At 46.9% G+C, this 17,922-nt stretch overlaps 1 protein-coding gene across 5 annotated transcripts in view; it reads left to right on the top strand.

Moving 5' to 3' along the window:
- Window positions 1–3,648: 3,648 nt before the first annotated feature.
- The window catches only part of LOC126996067 (organic cation transporter protein-like), a 70,546-nt gene continuing 56,272 nt past the window's right edge, over window positions 3,649–17,922 (top strand). For 4 of the 5 annotated variants that reach the window (XR_007750894.1, XR_007750895.1, XM_050856134.1 and 1 more), the window contains exons 1-7: window positions 3,649–3,771; window positions 5,501–5,660; window positions 5,901–6,081; window positions 12,434–12,533; window positions 12,892–12,995; window positions 13,689–13,843; window positions 15,757–15,925. Coding sequence is in view for 3 of the 5 variants with exons in the window: in XM_050856134.1 (XP_050712091.1) it covers window positions 3,652–3,771; window positions 5,501–5,660; window positions 5,901–6,081; window positions 12,434–12,533; window positions 12,892–12,995; window positions 13,689–13,843; window positions 15,757–15,925 (989 nt within the window). In the remaining 2 variants the exon portion in view is untranslated. Of the gene's footprint in view, window positions 3,772–4,280; window positions 4,950–5,500; window positions 5,661–5,900; window positions 6,082–12,433; window positions 12,534–12,891; window positions 12,996–13,688; window positions 13,844–15,756; window positions 15,926–17,922 lie in introns of those variants that run through there. The other variant, XM_050856135.1, reaches the window with a different exon arrangement.

Consider the following 17,922-nt stretch of genomic DNA (forward strand, 5'->3'; position numbering starts at 1 on the left):
TAGATGAGCTGGGCACAGCAACATGGCCGCCGCGCCGCGCTGCTGGCGTCACCCATCCCACCACGGCGGGGTAAGGGATGCGCTCTCCATATAACCCTGTGTTCCAAATCCGAGCACAGCAGCTGTGGGCCGAATAGTTATGGTCTGCATGAGCCAAGCACTGCTGCCACCAGAACTGAAAATCAGAGTTGGTTGCCATAAGTCTGTAGAAATCTGTAGACCCAGAATTATTTTGCCTACAGTCTGGGAGTCTTCGCAAACAACTTTAATGAAAGACTTGGGAGATCTGCCGGGGACAAAGGCAGATCATTATTGGGAGGAATGCTGATATTCGTAATTCCCTTCCGTTGGCGTGGCTGTTTACTAAATTAAGATGCTACTAAGTTCGTTGGCGTGCATTGACCTTGAGCTGCCCTTGAGGTACACGAGTGTAGTTACTGTCTCTTCTTATAGCAGATAAATACTTGCATTAATCTTTTAAGGTTGACATCTCATGCAGTGCGGTATGCATAGCGACCTCCTTCTGGGGTTGCTATCACCCACTGACACCCAGACTGACTGACTTAACAGAACGAGTGACTGACTGGGCGGGGCAGGGGCAGGGGCAGGGGCAGCGCACTCAAGCATGCAGCGTCTGGGACGTTCATTCATTCATGTGGTCTGTTTTGGTTTCCTCTGTGTTTTTAAAGGGAAACCATATAACTACTTAAAATAAGCTATCTTTTATAATTCGAATTGCTTTTTCCTCTATTACTCTTCATTTATTTATTCATCTATTTAATTTCGTTCCCTTTTTATGTGAGAATCTGTAGATTATTCTGTTCTCAAAAAATTCTGACAATTGTGAATGATACACGAAATCTGCTGATCTCGCTTCCTGCAGCACAGCCATAGACCGTTCCTGTGTAGGCTGTGTGTGGGTGGCAACACTGAGTTGTCCTCGGCGCCTTGTACGTGTGGCTGAGCAGACCGCGCGTGGAGGGAGGCAGATGGCGGGTGTCAGCATGGCCTAGTGCACCGTCTTACCGCTGCTGTGGCACCGTTTTCTTCCACGTACGTTACCGTAGAAACTCTGCTCTGTCTCCACCACTAAAGAAAAAATATATATATATATATATATATATATATATATATATATATATATATATATATATATATATATATATATATATATATATATATATATATATATACACACACACACACACACACACACACACACACAGGCTCTTCACAACCACTCCATCTGCTTTTAACCAGTCACGTTGTAACACAACCTATGCATAGTAGAGAGAATAGGCAGAAGCATTGCATCACTGAGACGGGACTTTGCTGTCTTTATCGCAGACGAATGGAAGAGAGCTAACACATTTCTTGACAGCAGACCTGTCACTCAGCTTCCGTACTGGCCATAATTTGCCAGCCCTGCCCAGCTAAGTAAAACCCGTATTCTCATTATCGTATTTTGCACCCACAACAAATATTTCCAAAGGCCACAAGGAAGCTTGTTCGGCTTCTCATTAGGGTTTTTCAGGTTCATGGTGCAGAAGCCTTGTCAAACTATCACTAGGCTCGCAAAACTACCCATGGAAATAATCACAACCTCTACGAAAGCCTTATTAAACGTGTGGGTGTGTAAGTCCCGGAATGTTTGAGAATACGAGCCTCAGATTCGTGGTGTTCTTTGCACGTCTCGATCAAGGGCGGGACACGAGGCCACGTTAGGTAATGGGAGATATCTTGGAGCAGCGAGTATTTCTAGGGAGTGTCTTTGATAGTACAGGTATGATGAACACGGGGGAGGCACTAGTCGGGAAAGGAGCGTTTGAGTGTATGTCATTCACCATGGTCTCATCATGCGCTGGACTCGTAATCGCCAGCCTGTGTGTGTGCATGTGTGTGTGTGTGTGTGGGCGGGGACTTAGTAACAGTCGTGAATGGTAGCTGGAAGACTGGATATTTCTGGTGACATTTTTAAGCCCTAACACGGCCATCCTCCCGTCTGGCACCCCCGCCACTGTTTCCGTAACTTTAATTTCCTCACGTTCCTCCTGCGGCTGCATCTCATCTTCGTCTTTAAGTTTTCCGTCGCTAAGGACATGCCCTCCCCCAGCACCACCAATGGCATGTCCTCAGCAACGACGAGACAAAAAGTAAAGAAGTGATGGGCAACGAGGGAGAGTGGAGAGAAAAAATAAATAAAATAAAGGAAGCTGTTGACTTCAAGCACAATAACTTCCCATAAGCAAACAACACAGTAAAATGAAATCAAAGGCGGTGAAAAAACATAACCTCGCTGCAGCTGATAATATAAGAAGGCTGTGAGTGTGTGTGTGTGTGTGTGTTTGTGTGTGTGTGTCCGCCAAGGATCGACCATTAATCCATTCGTTACCATTATTAGCAATCTGACAGTGAGTGTGGGCGTACGGGACTCTATTCATCGGGGGGGGAGGGGGGGGGGGGTAAACTCTGCCCGAAAAATATTTTTCCTGTAACTCAAGCAGTTATAAATAAATAAATAAATATATGATATATGAAGGTTAATTGCTAAATCTGACCCATATTTACAGTTGTTACGTAAAACCTAAAGTATCAAGTTGAACTGAGTAATGATAATAGTTATTCTTTTCTAATGTAATACTAACTACATAAAGGCTGTTACTGATATATATTACAAAAGTATAAGTATAATATTAATACTTAAAAATTGCAGTATATTATAATTATTTTTCAAGATAAAAGTGCCTTGATCAGGAAAGCAGAAGACTGAGGGCCAATGATTCTGAGCTCTAAGCACAAGAGTTACATGTAGGGCGGCCATGCCTCTGCACACACTGTCATACTGTCATCACGTATATGTGTGTCAGAGTTGTTGTGTATTATGCTCTTTTGGGGTCCTTCTCTTCTCAACCAAGGGTGTGATGACCAGGGGAACGCCAGGGGCCCGCGTTTCCGTTGTTCCTGATTGGTGTCCTCTCACTCATTCCTCGCAGGTGATTATCGTCCCCTCCCAAGCCTCTTCCCCCACGAGGCTTGGCTATGAGTTGCCGCCTCAGGGTTTGGCCCCGCCGTGACGGCCCGCTGGATCCACCCCGAGGTAAGTAATTAAATGAGGTACTCACAGAAGGCTGTCTCCGCATACCTGGTTCATAATGGCGTCTAAAGGCACCTGAATTTTTCATATATTAAAACATTACTAAAGGTGCGGCCTTATCTCCTCCCCAACCTCCCCGAGCTCCTGAGCTGTGTTGGCAAATTTTGTTCATCTTGCCACGTGTTGCTTTTGAATCTTCTTAAAAGAAGTCATCTTGGCGACAGCCGTGGGTGCCGCCCTTGAGGTGTCTGAGTCCACCCCTGGGCCAGCATTAAACAGCGCCGCCTCTCGTGGACGAAAGGAAAAGACAACGGAAATGTTTCCTGTTAGCAGGAAAAAACGTGATTATTGGGAACGAAACACTTGGGAACGTAGAGGTATACGTCTACCTAAGACAATCAATGAGTGTACATCCAACACAAAAAAATAAATCAAGAAGATAAGTAGAATGGGATGGATCCTTTTGGTAAACATAAAATCATGACAAGCAACCTCCTGCGCTCCCTCAAGAAAAATGAACGAATCATCTCGGGTAAAAAGGTGTCATTTAGGGTAGAATGTCGCCGGCTCGGAGCACCTGTGTGAAAGCGTACTTAAAGGAGCCCCGGACAGGACACTGTTATGCAGTAGTGCCCCAGCCTCCGTCAAGACCGGGTGTAATCGGCCCGCTCCCAGTGGTGAGTCCTGTGTGCGCGCGCGCGTGTGTGTGTGTGTGTGTGTGTGTGTGTGTGTGTGTGTGTGTGTACATTATACACAGACAGACACAGAAGAAACATAAATAATGACCAAAGCAATCCATTCCTTTTCTTTTTCACGGTCCAGGAGGCGGGTCGGGGCACCATGATATACAAGGAAACAAGTCTTCAACGTTTGAGAACACTGCGTGCTATTAACTTATTCTGGGGTCGACTGAGTTTATACAACTCTTCAGTACGTACGCTGGATACCGTCAGACATAATTATATATACACAGTCTTTTTTTATTTAATTTCCTTCTCTTCTCTTTTCCCCCTCCCCCTTCCCTACCTCCCAGCTCATCATCATCTCATCCCTTCCTCCAATGAGCGCGTAATCGGCTCACTTCCTAAACTGCTTCATCAGCTGATGTTCGAGGCTTTGTTGGAGTGCTTCATCTTGTCAGTCGAGTTAGAAGCGTCCTCGGGGGAGCTGGGCGGTATTGGGTTGCGGGGTGGGGAGGGCGGGGAGGCGTGTGGGTGGCCTGGGGAAGGGAGGGGGTGGCATTATGGAGCGTGGATGTAGCTATAGTGACAGTATAGTCATTCCAATAACGACTCTTGCAATCTGTACAGCCCACGTCAGGCCCAGAGGCTACATACAGGCTGGACACACGGATGCCCGGGACGACCAGAACAAAGTCCTTGGCTCATTTTAGTCATTCTTCCCTGTATTGCCTCGCAGGAGTCTGTATCCTTCCTGTAATAGCGGCCCAAAAATGAACAGCACAGTCCCGGTGAGGCCTAACCAGCGCCAAATACAATTCAAGGATAACTTCGAAGCTCCGGTTGCTTACGTTGCTCTAAATAAAATCCAAGACTATTTGTGCGGTTTCTGGCGGCAGTACAGTGATATCTGGGTCGGAGGTCACGAAAAGTTGCGAGTGTGGGGTGTGCGTGTGTGGGGAGTGGAAGGGGAAGACACATATCGATTATGGCAATTATGAGTAATGCTTGACAGTTATGTCAACATTTGCCAAACGACTTTCTTTACGTGCGTGGAGCCAAGTGGTCATGGGGACACATGCGCCACTGGGCAAAGCCAACACTTGCCATGCTTTCTTAAATTCTGTCATACTTCTGCTCCTATTCGCCTACGATAAAGGGACAGCACACAAACGGTACGTGAACCATCGCACTCCTGCTTATCATGATCACATTTCTGCCCGGAATCGCCTCAAATCTCTTCTACGACTCGCCAAAAACTTTTTTTTTCTGACAACTCCATTCGACGATTTAGGGCATGCTCCTACCTTAAGTCTGTTATTAAAATTCTTAAGAATGATGACGCCACGATTTCCTGTTATTATAATTCTTAAAATTTATTTTTTCTATATATGCCCACTGTCCTAAATCCTAAGAAAGCTAATGGACCTGATGGAGTGCCTCCTATTGTCCTTAAGAATTGTACTTCCTTGCTGACGCCTTGCCTGGTTAAACTTTTTCGTCTCTGCCTTTCAACATCTACCTTTCCTTCCTGCTGGAAGTAGGCCTACATACAGCCTGTGCCTAAGAATGGTAAAGAAACCAGCCTAGAAGAAAAAAAAAAGACCCCACGGCGGCGGCGTGTGTGGGGGGTAGGGGGGGAGCGGGGAGGGGGGGGTAGCCAATCACTCATACATAACGAGCAAAGAGTATGAGAATTATCACAAGTCACACGTATCTCCTGCAGCATGTTCAACACCGCCGCCACCACCACCACCACCACCACCACTGCCCCCGCCTTTGCCCCCGATCCCGCCGCAGGAGGATGTCGAGCCAGTTGGACGGTCTTCTCACCCAGCTGGGAACTGGCAAGTGGTCCATCCTGCACTTCCTTGTGCTTGGCTACAGTAAGTGTGTGTGTGTGTGTGTGTGTGTGTGTGTGTGTTAAGCTATGAAACTCCATACCAATGAAGCCGTGTTCAGTTCAATTAAATGTTCTCTCTCTCTCTCTCTCTCTCTCTCTCTCTCTCTCTCTCTCTCTCTCTCTCTCTCTCTCTCTCTCTCTCTCTCTCTCTCTCTCTCTCTCTCTCTCTCTCTCTCTCTCTCTCTCTCTCTCTCTCTCTCTCTCCAAACACACACACACACAGTCTCGTTGTTCACGGGGCCAATCACCATGGGCGGGGCATTCCTGGCGCCCCGTCTCGATTACTCTTGCCGTGTGCCCAGCAGCTCCTCCACCTCCACCTCCACCACCTCCTCCACAACCACCTCCTCCATCTCCCCCTTCTCTTCCTCCGTCGCCTCTTCCGTCGCCTCCTTCACCTCAGAGTAAGTATATAAAAGTCTTCTTGTATATTTTGTTACGCCCCGTTGCTGAGGTTCACAAATTATTCATAAAAAAACTCTTCTTGACAGTTGATTGGTTAGATGGCAGACACATATATAAGTGGAGGGAATGAGAAAAAAGTGTGAAAATAACTGACTTGTAATGATATTCGGGAAGGAGAAAAGGAGCAAAAATAAAAATGACTGATATATTTACTTTGAAAAAAAAAATGAAAGTGAAAATAACTGACGTACGTGACAGTATGATATTCGTGGAGGAAAGAAGGAGTTAAGGTAAAAATGACTGCCATGATAATGTACAGGCGTAAAGAAAAAGAAGAGAGAATCAAGAGCGAGAATAACCGACTTGACATACACACGTAGAGCAAAAGAAGAAAGATTTAAGCGTCAGAATAACTGACGACATACAGACGTAAAGAAAAAAGAAAAGTGAGTGAAAATAACTGACTTGACTAATGTACGTAGAAGAAAAAGAAGAAGAAAGTAGTGAGATTGAGAATCACTAACCTGACATAAAGGGAGGCGGTGGCTGAGTGGTTAGCGTGCTGGTCCCGTGTTCGCTGCGCCCGTTGTGGCGCTGGCAAGTGTTTTGTAGAGGCGCCATCTTCCTTGGTTCATGCTGCCCAGCAGCTCATCGTTGACCCTCTCTTTATTAGAGAAATAATCTAGAGTCCGGGTTGACGGCTGGTCTTCCGGACAGCATGTGGGTAGTCAGGCCACGCGGCGGTGACTGAAAAATCCCGGCTTGTTTCACCGGGCGGGGCGCGAACCCGCGTCATCCTGGACGCGGCGCCGTCACGCTATCCACTCAGCCACCGCTTCTTGTTGAATCAGTGAGAGGAAGGAAAGGAGGAAGAAAGAGGAAAGAAAGAGAGAAAGGAAGGAAGAATGACAATGGGAAGGACTAGAAAAGGAAGTACATGTGATAATCTTGTTTACTCAATGAAAGGCTGTTTAAAGAAAGGTGTGTGTGTGTGTGTGTGTGTGTGTGTGTGTGTGTGTGTGTGTGTGTGTGTGTGTGTGTTCGCCTGGCCTTGAGGGTGCCCATAGAGCTCATTGGTGGGGACTGGTCGTCAGCAGGTTCGTAGTAAGAGTTACATCATCATCCTTGCAGCTGATCCTCACGCGGGACACAAAGATTGAAACAAATGAACATCGATCGTGACTCACCACCATTAAATCCAAAACGAAGAAATAAAACTCACCACGCAAGGGAGAGAATGGTTATAACATTGTGGTACCTCTTCCATGTCAAGCTTATTTAACTCTAAAAAGATCAAAATGAAACAAATTAACATCGACCGTGACTCGACGCTACTAAGATCAAAATAAAGATAAAACTCATCACGCAAGGAAGATAATGGATATGACGTAATAGCACTTTTTACTATTCCCAGGTTACCTAACTCTACTAAGGTAAAAAAAAGGAAAGTGAACATCAATCGTGACTTACCACTACTAAAAATAAAAAAAATAAACTGATCACATAATGGAGAGAAGGAATATGACCTCGTACTACTTCATCAATCTCCAGGTTATCTAACTCTAACTAAGGCCAGGGAGGAAACAAACAAACAAAAAGGGAATGAACAAACAAACAGAGAGAAAGAGGGTGAGAGAGAGAAAAAGGGAATGAACAAACAGAGAGAAAGAGGGTGAGAGAGAGAAAAAGGGAATGAACAAACAAACAGAGAGAAAGAGGGTGAGAGAGAGAAAAAGGGAATGAACAAACAAACAGAGAGAAAGAGGGTGAGAGAGAGAAAAAGGGAATGAACAAACAAACAGAGAGAAAGAGGGTGAGAGAGAGAAAAAGGGGGAGAGAGAGGTGGAGACAAACACACAACGCACCGCCAGACACAGAGGAAATGACTTGTTAGCTCTACCATTACCTCAGTCTTGGCTCCAATAAACTTCCCGTGGGCCGCTAAGTGATGCATCCACCTGGCAACTCGCCCTCGACCACACGCACACCTGAACAAGAGAACAGACACGTGTGGTTTTAACTCCCAGACGCACCGCCCACATGAATCTCCAATATTTCAACCATGGTAGTAGTCATGAATAATTATGTGGCTGGTATGTCTATTCTCAGCCGTTCTTTCAAGATTGGGTTAGTTTGTTTTTATTATTTTATCACTTTTGTACGACGGAGTTTGTAGTGCGTCGACTTGCCGTATTTGACGGCTTATAAGACGCACCGCCAAATTTAAAAATCGAAAAAAATATACGTAACTCTGTGAAGGTTCAACACTTCTAACTTACCCCGTCCAAAAAGTGGAATTATAAAGCCTAACTAACCACTTAACTTGATAAATACTAGTATGGCGCTTAAAAATATCTGGCGTAAGAGGCGAGATGAAAGAACAATAAAGAGAACAGTGCATGTAAAAAAAATAATAAACATAAATTGCAGAAAAAGAAAATATAGATAATCCAAACACAGAATGATTATCAAGCACTTAACAGCCAGCCTTTTTTTCATACCTACTAATAAGATTCTCTCTCTCTCTCTCTCTCTCTCTCTCTCTCTCTCTCTCTCTCTCTCTCTCTCTCTCTCTCTCTCTCTCTCTCTCTCTCTCTCTCTCTCTCTCTCTCTCTCTCTCTCTCTCTCTCTCTCTCTCTCTCTCTCTCTCTCTCTCTCTCTCTCTCTCTCTCTCTCTCTCTCTCTCTCTCTCTCTCTCTCTCTTAAATAAACAAAAGTATACAAAAAGGGTTATATGGTGACACTAGCTAAAGGAGCCTTCTTCCATAAGGGCACCTATTCCAAAGCTACCCCAATAGTCTGTTCTTTTATATTAGTGTGGGAGTGGCCCCCCCTTAAGTCCGTATTGTTCCTAGACACTGTCACTTAAGGGGGGCGTGCACGACACCACAAGTGGGCAGCTGTCTTGTCGCGCTGTGTGCTCAAACCTGAGAGGTCCACTTCGGCCGTGAGCCCGTGAAGGCATTCCACTGTTGCTGTGGCGCAGGTGAAGGCCCGCTGACACTTCAGCGTACGGGTCCTCGGGACTTCGAGGAGAAGATCACCGGACGCTATCGCTCTCGTAGCTTGCTCTGACTTCCTCCACGAGACTCCGAGGGCCGCGAGGTGTGGTGTGTGCTGCACCTGGGCCTTGTGCAGCACTGTGAGGTCACCGACCCTCCTGCGGTGCTCCAGATTATCCATCTGGTGGCAGGGGACGTCCTGTCTCGAGTGGTGACGGTGGTGCTGGTGTTGTTGTTGTTGCCATTGCCGGTGTCCCCTTTGTCGTCCCTGCTGCTGCTGCTGGTGCTGTTGGTCATTGGCACCGTATATGAGGCGTTCGGGACGCCTCTGCACTCGGTCCAACAGGGAGAGGTGGCACTGGGCGCTACTCATCCATGTGAGGGGGCTGTACTCCATGATGGGCCTCACCTGGGCCTTGTACAGCCTTAGGAGTCCAACGGTGTCGAGAAGGTGGCGGACTCGACGCAGGAGTGTCACTCTCAGGGATGCCTTGAGCACCACGTTCTCGAGGTGGCGGTCAAAGCTGAGTTTGGAGTCGACCTCCACCCCCAGGATGTTGATGGAATCCCTAATGGCCAGGGTGTCGTCTCCAAACCTCAGCTGCCCCTCGAGAGCTCTGGCGTCCTCAGCTGAACGTGATATAATCATGGCCTGGGTCTTCTCGGCAGCAAACGAGACTTGCCACCGTCTTCCCCAGCCCATGATATCCCCAAGTTGGTGGTTGGTGCTGTCAATGGCGTTTTCGGCCTCCTTGAAGTAGCTGCAGTTCAGGGTGCAGTCGTCTGCGTAAGCTGAGACTGTCGGGAGGCTCTGGAGGAGGTCATTTAGGAATATGTTCCATAGGATGGGGCCCAGGACCGACCCCTGTGGAACAGAGGCCTCCACCGGGTGCGTTGCAGACGTGCATCCCCCCACATAGACTTTAAGGCTGCGGCCTCGCAGGTAGCACGACAGCAGCTCCAACAGCTGTCCCGTGACCCCGAGCTGCTGAAGTTTGGCAAGCAGGCCGCCATGCCATACATTGTCGAAAGCCCCTGCGATGTCGAGGGCAACGACGAGCGAGGGACGGCCTGAATCCAGGCTGTCGTGCCAGGCCTTGGACAGCAGGAGGAGGAGATCAGAGGCGGAGCGTCCCTTTCTCAAGCCATGCTGTCGTGTGGACATGAGGTGGTGCTCCTCCAGGTGGCGTGTCAGCTGTTCAGTAATGATCCGCTCCAGGATCTTGCTGACCACTGACAGGAGCGAGATGGGACGGTAGTTGGCAGGGTCTGTCCTCTCTCGCTTCTTGTGCACGGGTGTGACACGTGCCTCCTTCCACAGGACTGGCAAGGAGCCGCTCCGTAAGCATTGACGGAATACTAGAGTGAGGGGTCGAGTTAGCTCTCCCGCACAGTGCTTTAGGAGGAAGGGACTGATGCCGTCTGGGCCTGGAGCCTTTTTGGTGTTCAGACTGCGGAGGTCACTGCCACGGCGTCCTTCGCTATCATCAGGCTGTCCAGGCTGGTGTCACACAGGCGGGTTAAGGCGGGAGGCTTCCTCTCTGGCTCAGGGACACTCATTTTTCTGCTGAAATGTGTTGCCAGGAGGTCCGCCTTGTCCTTGTTTTTAGCCACCCATTCGCCAACTGCCGTTTTGAGGGGCGGGATTCTGTCCTGGGTGGTGGTGCCCTGCCTCTCCTTTACCAAGGACTTGTGCTTGGGGTCGACTTGGTCAGCGGACAGCTTTCTCTTGACGTTGTTTTCCCACCTTTTTCTGACTCATGCGGCTGTCCTTGTCATGGCCTTGCAGGCAGCACGGTGGGGGACTTTGTGTCTCTGTGTGGGGTGGCGTTTGTAACGAGTCCAGGCCCTATATTTTTCCTCGGCCGCGAGGCGACATCTACGACCGAACCATGGCTGGTCACGTGGGTCAGTGTTGTGTGTCCTATGGGGGATGTGTCGGGCCTAGTTGTTCAGGAGGGTGGTGGTGAAAGCTGATACATTGTGGTCCATGGACCACAATCCCTCAGTGGCAAGGCCGCGCCCCATTAGCATTCCTCACCGACCAGCTCGATACCATCATGGCCACCCACGACTACTAGAACATCGTAATCGTGGGTGACTTGAACCAACATCTGGTTAACAGGGCCTTTACAGAGCTGACAGTGGTCCACGGGCTCACCAATCACGTCACCTTTCCCACGCATGTGAGGGGTGGCTCCCTGGACCCTGTACTAACTGACCTCCCTGGAGACTGTGCACTGCCTTCAACTGAACAGTGTCGGCAGCTCTGACCACCATGCAGTGCTCAGTGAAACTGGCCTTAACCCTGCAAGTGATGAAACAAGCCAGCGGACAATATGGCTGTGGGCGCGCGCCGACTGGCCACCCAGCATGACCTGGCTTCCACCACCTGGGACACCATCCTCACCCATCTCCAACTCTCCCAGCTCACCCACACACCACCACTCCGTGACCCCAGATTCTTACCCTGCTGCGTCTCCTCTGGAAGTGAACCACACTCTTGCTCTCTGACACATCTCTCCTCTGGCCACGCCTCTAATTCATGACGTCAAACATACTTGAAGGCGCCTCATTCTCCCCTCTCAGGTGGGCTTCACCCGCCTTGACCCACCACCCAGGTGTGCTCTAATCTTTTCCTCCAGGTGTTCTTTAATCCCTTTCCTATTCCTCCCAAAATCCTGACTTCCTGAAGCTCTCCTCTACTTCTTCTTTCCTCCAGGTGTTCTTTAATCCCTTTTCTACTCGTCCCAGCGCCAGGTGTGCTTTTAATGGTTTCCCGAAATTCCTTCCACGTGGTCTGAGATTTCCTTAACAATAACTTATACTAAAATATAATACATATAAGCATAAGAATATTGCAATGCATGCACAAAAATACACCAATGTAGTACAAAGGTCAGACAAAAGAGATAGAAAATTAAGGTGAAAAAAATTGAATCTCAGAGAAAATAAAGGGAAAATATAGATGATCCAAAACACAATATATCAAACACACACACACACACACACACACACACACACACACACACACACACACACACACACACACACACACACACACACACACACACACACACACACACACACACACACACACACACACACACACACACATAAAAACACCCAAACTTTATCATTTTCTTATATTCACACTACGCAAAAAAGTAACGTTCTCCAGAAACACTTCCACGAAACATAAAATCATTAATCCAACACTTGCACGGATGCCAAATATTTTAGCCAACATTTTCCCGGATGCAGAATTATTAACCTAACACTTCCCCGGATCTTGAATAATTAACCCAACACCTCACTTACCTGTCCCTTCCCCCCCCCCTCCCCCCAGGTGTCAATACACGGTCGACACACCAGATGGCGCCAAGGTCGAAGACTGTGTCGAGTTTGACTTTGATAATTCAACTTTCTCCACCACCTTTACATCGGAGGTGAGAGTTATTTTTTTTTAACTATTCATTTTTATTTGTTTTATCTATCTTCTTTTATTTTATCAACATTTTTATTTTATTTTTCTATCTATTTTATTTTAGTTAATTTGTATCTATCTACCTATCTATCTATCTATCTATCTATATCTATCTATCTATCTTTAATATTATACATATATATATATATATATATATATATATATATATATATATATATATATATATATATATATATATATATATATATATATATATATATATACATTTTTTTACTGTAATTTTTTTTTTTGCTTCTTCTCCCCTCTCTCTTTTCTCTATTTCTCATCTACTTTTCCTCTTCCCCTCGTCCTCTGCACAGTTCCAGCTGGCGTGCGGGCGGCAGTACCTCCAAACGTCCTTCCAGAGCATGTACATGTTCGGCATCTTCGTGGGCGCCCCCGTCAACGGCTTCATGGCTGACAAGTGCGTAGGAAGGCCAGGGGCTGGAGTCCTGTTGACCTTGCTTTATTTATGATTTTCTTTGGTCATGTTATCTGGCTATCCTTCTATCTGTACATCTTTGTTTCCTTTCTTTCTTGCATTCTTTTATTTATTTCATTCATGGATTCATTCTTCCTCTTGTTTTTTTTCTTTCACTCTCCTTGGTCATGTTATCTGGCTGTCTTTCTCTCTATCCATCTTTTTGTCTTTCTTTCCCTTCTTATTATAATTCATTCGTCCATGCAGTTATTCTTCCTCTATTTCTTTTTGTCTTTCGTTCTTCTCGGTCTTCTTATCTGGCTATCTTTCTCTATCAATCCATCCCTCATTCTTTCTTTCCTTATTTCATTCGTTTGACTCATTCATTCATGCATCCATTCTTCCTCTCTTTCTTTTTTCCTTTCTTTCCGTCTCTATCTATCCATCTATCTATTAATTTTTATCAATATTTTTTTTTTCTTTCTTTTACACAAAACTTCACACACGGAACCCTTATACAAACCATAACATACGAGTACAAACGCAATGACGTAAACATCATCAAAACTATAAAGACAACTATTAAAACCGATACTCCTTATACCATACAAGTAAAGACAACATAAAGAAACACACAGACACGGTTATCAGTACGCCTTTTTGCCCCTTGCTGCTGCTGTACTCCTGGCGCGGCAGGTTCGGGAGGAAGCCCCTGGTGGTAAGCGGCGTGGTCTGCTACGTCGCCCTGGCTCTTGGCTCTGCGTGGTTGCCTTTCCTCTCCACCGTTCTCGCGGCTCGGTTCATCCTGGGCTGCCTCCACGCCGTCTGCAATTACTCCTCCTACGTCCTCAGTAAGTGTAATGAGTGCTTGTTCTCGGCCCATATTCTCCATCATTTCGGGGTTTAAGCCCCGTTCACACTGTGTCGACTATGGGCCAAGACAACCCACGACTCTAGGGTACACGAGGTCTTGGGTGTTGATGTAAAAGGGTTGGGCATGTCTTGAAAGAGGTCTTGAGACTGCTGCGCCGACGTCGTGACGGGAGTCTGGAGTCGTGAGGGGTAGCGCAAAAAAGTATTCCATGCTAAACTTTCACGACAAGAGTCGGCAAGAGTCTGGACCAACCGTCACTTCCGGCTGAGGTCTGAGGGAGGTCTGGGGCAGTCGTGACGACTGTCGTCAACAGTCTTGGCTTGTCTTGAGACAGTCGTGACGACTGCCGGGGCCATTTTTTCAAATTTTTACCGTTTCCTGTCGTCACAGTCGTTTGTGCCGACTACTTTAGAATGATGAGGGACTGTCGTGACGACAGTCTTCGCCTAATGAAGGACGTTCGTGACGACTGTCGGCTCAGAATTATTGGCTAACACTGCCGCCATCAACAAATTTATATTTTTATTTTGCAATTACAAGCACAATAACAACTTCTGGGCATGGTTACGTTTCGCTGGCACAAACTTGTGAGCCGCACAGTACGCACGCACTCCTTTTGCCTCGATCTCTCTTGTGTTGAATGACAACTAGGGTTGCCACCCTGAGGTTAGAAAAATGTGGAATGCAACATCTCACTCTCCAATACGGAATGGATCCATATTTAAAGGAATGGGTGGCAGCCCGTCAGCCAATCGGTCGGCATAGACATGGCGCCGTTTAAAAAAATTGACCGTTGAGACTCGTCTTGAGACTAGTTGGCAGCATGCCGCAGACATTCTGCCAACTAGTTGGCCGAATGTCCCAGACAGTCGGCAGTCATGGTAGCCGACACCAAGCCGCCAAAAAAGTCTTGCAGTGTGGGAGCCGACTTGTCAAATGCAGAAGTCGCTGGGTTGTCCTGGCCCAGAGTCGGCACAGTGTGAACGGGGCTTTATTGGGGCCTTGGTGTCTTGCCGACTGTCTGGGACATTCGGCCAACTAGTTGCCAACATGTCGTGCTAACCCTCACGACTCCAGACTCCCGTCACGACGTCGGCGCAGCATTCGGCAACAGTATCAAGACCTCTTTCAAAACATGTCCGACTCTTTCACATCAACACCCAAGACCTCGTGTACCCTAGAGTCGTGGGTAGTCGTGGCCCAGACTCGGCACAGTGTGAACGGGGCTTTACTCGCCCATTTTTGATAAGGCTTTCGTAGAGGTAGTGGTTCCTGTTTCCAAGGGTAGCTTTATGTGCCTAGTGATAGTTTGACAAAGCTTCTGCACCATGTACGTGAAGAAAACACTCATGAGGACCCGACTCATCCCTCTCGTGGCCTTTGGAAATAGTTAATAATGTGAGAGCCGAAAACGTCGGAGAATACGGATTTAACATTCTTTCTTTCTCCTTTGTTTTGACTTTTTAGCTGGTCAATCAGTCCCAACATCATCATCATCGTCAGCATCATCCCTTTTTTTCCCCTTATTATTGCAAGGTTTGGTGTTTGATGACCGTTCTCTAGCTGTCTCTATCAAGTGCTTTCTCCTACTTTTTTTTATATATATTCCAGTCTTCTTTAGTCTGCCTGAATCCCCCCTCCCCCCTCTGATGTAAAGATGCTTCGTTATTTCATTATTATTTATTATCATCATTATTCATTATTATTTTTGTGTAAAATGAGGGATATACGCGTTAGGATTTTTGTGTGTGGGTTTGTGCACGATTGCTTTACTCCAATAGAAGCTTATTTAACTTTTCTCTCTTCGGCTTTTCCCCCATCTCCCTTTTCTCTACTTACCTACCTCCTTCCTTCCTATCCTCCTAACGTCTGCCTTCTCTCTCCTTCAAGTGATCGAGGTGATGGAGCCGAAACTAAGGACGGCGTGCGGCTTCGTGATCTACAACGCCTGGGCCCTGAGTCTGGTGCTGTACGGCGGCCTGGGCTACCTCATCCGGGACTGGCGGGTGCTGCAGACGGTGGTGACCCTGCCCGGCCTGCTCCTGCTGCCCGCGCTCTGGTGGGTAGAGGCGTGAGGGAGCGGGGGAGGGGCTTGTCGGTGTGGTTTGAAAAGGTCTCTTGTTCCTTCCTTTGTCGTAGATAGAGGCGTGAGAGAACGGAGTAGGGGTGTCTCATGTTTGGTAAGGGATGACATAGAAGGGCCTTTTTGTTATTTGCCTTTTTTCTACCATAGAGCTGTTTCCGTTGCTGTCAAAAAAAAGGTGAGGCTGAGGAAGATCTCTTGCTCTCTATTTCGTAGGTAACAGCGTGAGGAAGCAAAGTAGGGGTGAGTCAGGTTTGGTAAGGGATAACATTGCGGGTGAGGTCTAAAAAGGTATCTTGCTGCTTGATATTTCGTAGGTGGAAGGATGCGGGAACTAGATAGGGGTGTGTCGTGGTTGGTAAGGAATAACAATGTAGGTGAGGTTAAAAAGGTCTCTTGTTACTTGCTCTGTCGTAGGTGGAAGCGTGAGGGAACGGGGTTGGGGCGTGTCATGTTTGTAGGTAAGGTTAAGAATAGTCTCTTGCTTTCTTTTTCGTTGGTGTAGGGGTTAGAGGACGGAGTAAGGGCATGTTGTGTTTGGTAAGGGCTTGGTAAGGGATGACGTTGTAGGTGAGGTTAAAAGAGCTCTTACTGCTTTTCCGGTAGGGGTAAGGGTTAGGAAACGAGATAAGGGCGTGTTGTGTTTAATAAGACCTGGTTAAGGGATGATTTTATTATCAAACTCCCTTATTTAGTGTAAAGGAATAATGGATAGCTTGAAAAGAGGCTGGCTGTTCGAACTTACATCTGCCAACCTCATATGGAACTCACACGTATACTGTAAAGGAAAAAAACACCATCTCTCCTCCTCTAAACCTCACCTTCTCTTCCTCACCGAAACACAGGTTTCTGAGGCTACTGACAGCAATCTCTACTCTGTTCCCTCCTACCATCTCTATCCTAAATATCAATTCAAAGCTGGCTGTTGTGTCTACGTAGGCAACCACCTCACTTGCTCTCGTGCCCACGACCTTGACTCTTCAGAATTTTCCACCATCTGGCTAAGACTTTATTGTCATTCTATTACTAAATACATCTGTGCTGTTTATCTTTCACCTAACTCTACTAACTATGTAAAATTCTTTGAATATTTGAACTCTAAAGTGGAGCACATCTTGACTCACTTTCCCCTCGCTGAAATCTCCATCCTAGGAGATTTCAGTGTTCACCACCAGCTTTGGGTTTCATCCTCTATTACAGACCAGCCTGGTGAACAAGCCTAGAACTTTGCTATCCCCAACGATCTAAAGCAGTTGATTCAGTACCCTACACGTATTCCCAACCGTCTTGGAGACTGGCCCAACATGCTAGACCTCTTTCTTACCTCAAACCCTTCTACTTACTCTGTCAAACTGTTCTCTCCGTTGGGCTCCTCCGAACACAACCTTTTTCTGTATCCTGTCATTTCGCTCATGCACACTCTCTGGACCCACCGAAGAGGCGATGCTTCTGGAATTTTCCTTCCTCTCAGTGGGACGACCTGAGGATGTACTTCTCCGATTTTCCGTGGAATGATTACTGCTTCCAGGAGAGAGATCCATCTGTGTGTGCCCAGCACATCACAGAGGTGATTGTCTCTGGAATGGAGGCACATATTCCACGTACCTTCTCTATTCCTCATGCTAAAAAGTCTTGGTTTAATCGCGCTTGTTCTCGTGCTATCATAGATAGAGAGGCAGCTCTCAAAAGGTACCAGAGCCTTTGCACTCCTGCTAACCATGACCTTTACATTTCTGCCCGTAATCGTGCCAAATCTATTCTTCGACTTACCAAAAGCACTTTCATTCATAGGAAATGTCAAAACCTTGCTTTTACTAATTCTTCCGGAGACTTCTGGCACATAGCCAAAAATATCTCCTCCAATTTCACTTCTTCATCTTTCCCTCCTCTCCTTAACCCTGACGGCAGCACCGCCGTTTCATATATCTCAAAGGCTGAACTCTTCGCTCAGACTTTCTATAAAATCTCCACTC

This window comes from Eriocheir sinensis, chromosome 9 (assembly GCF_024679095.1).
Source record: "Eriocheir sinensis breed Jianghai 21 chromosome 9, ASM2467909v1, whole genome shotgun sequence".
NCBI classification, from domain to species: Eukaryota; Metazoa; Arthropoda; class Malacostraca; order Decapoda; family Varunidae; genus Eriocheir; species Eriocheir sinensis.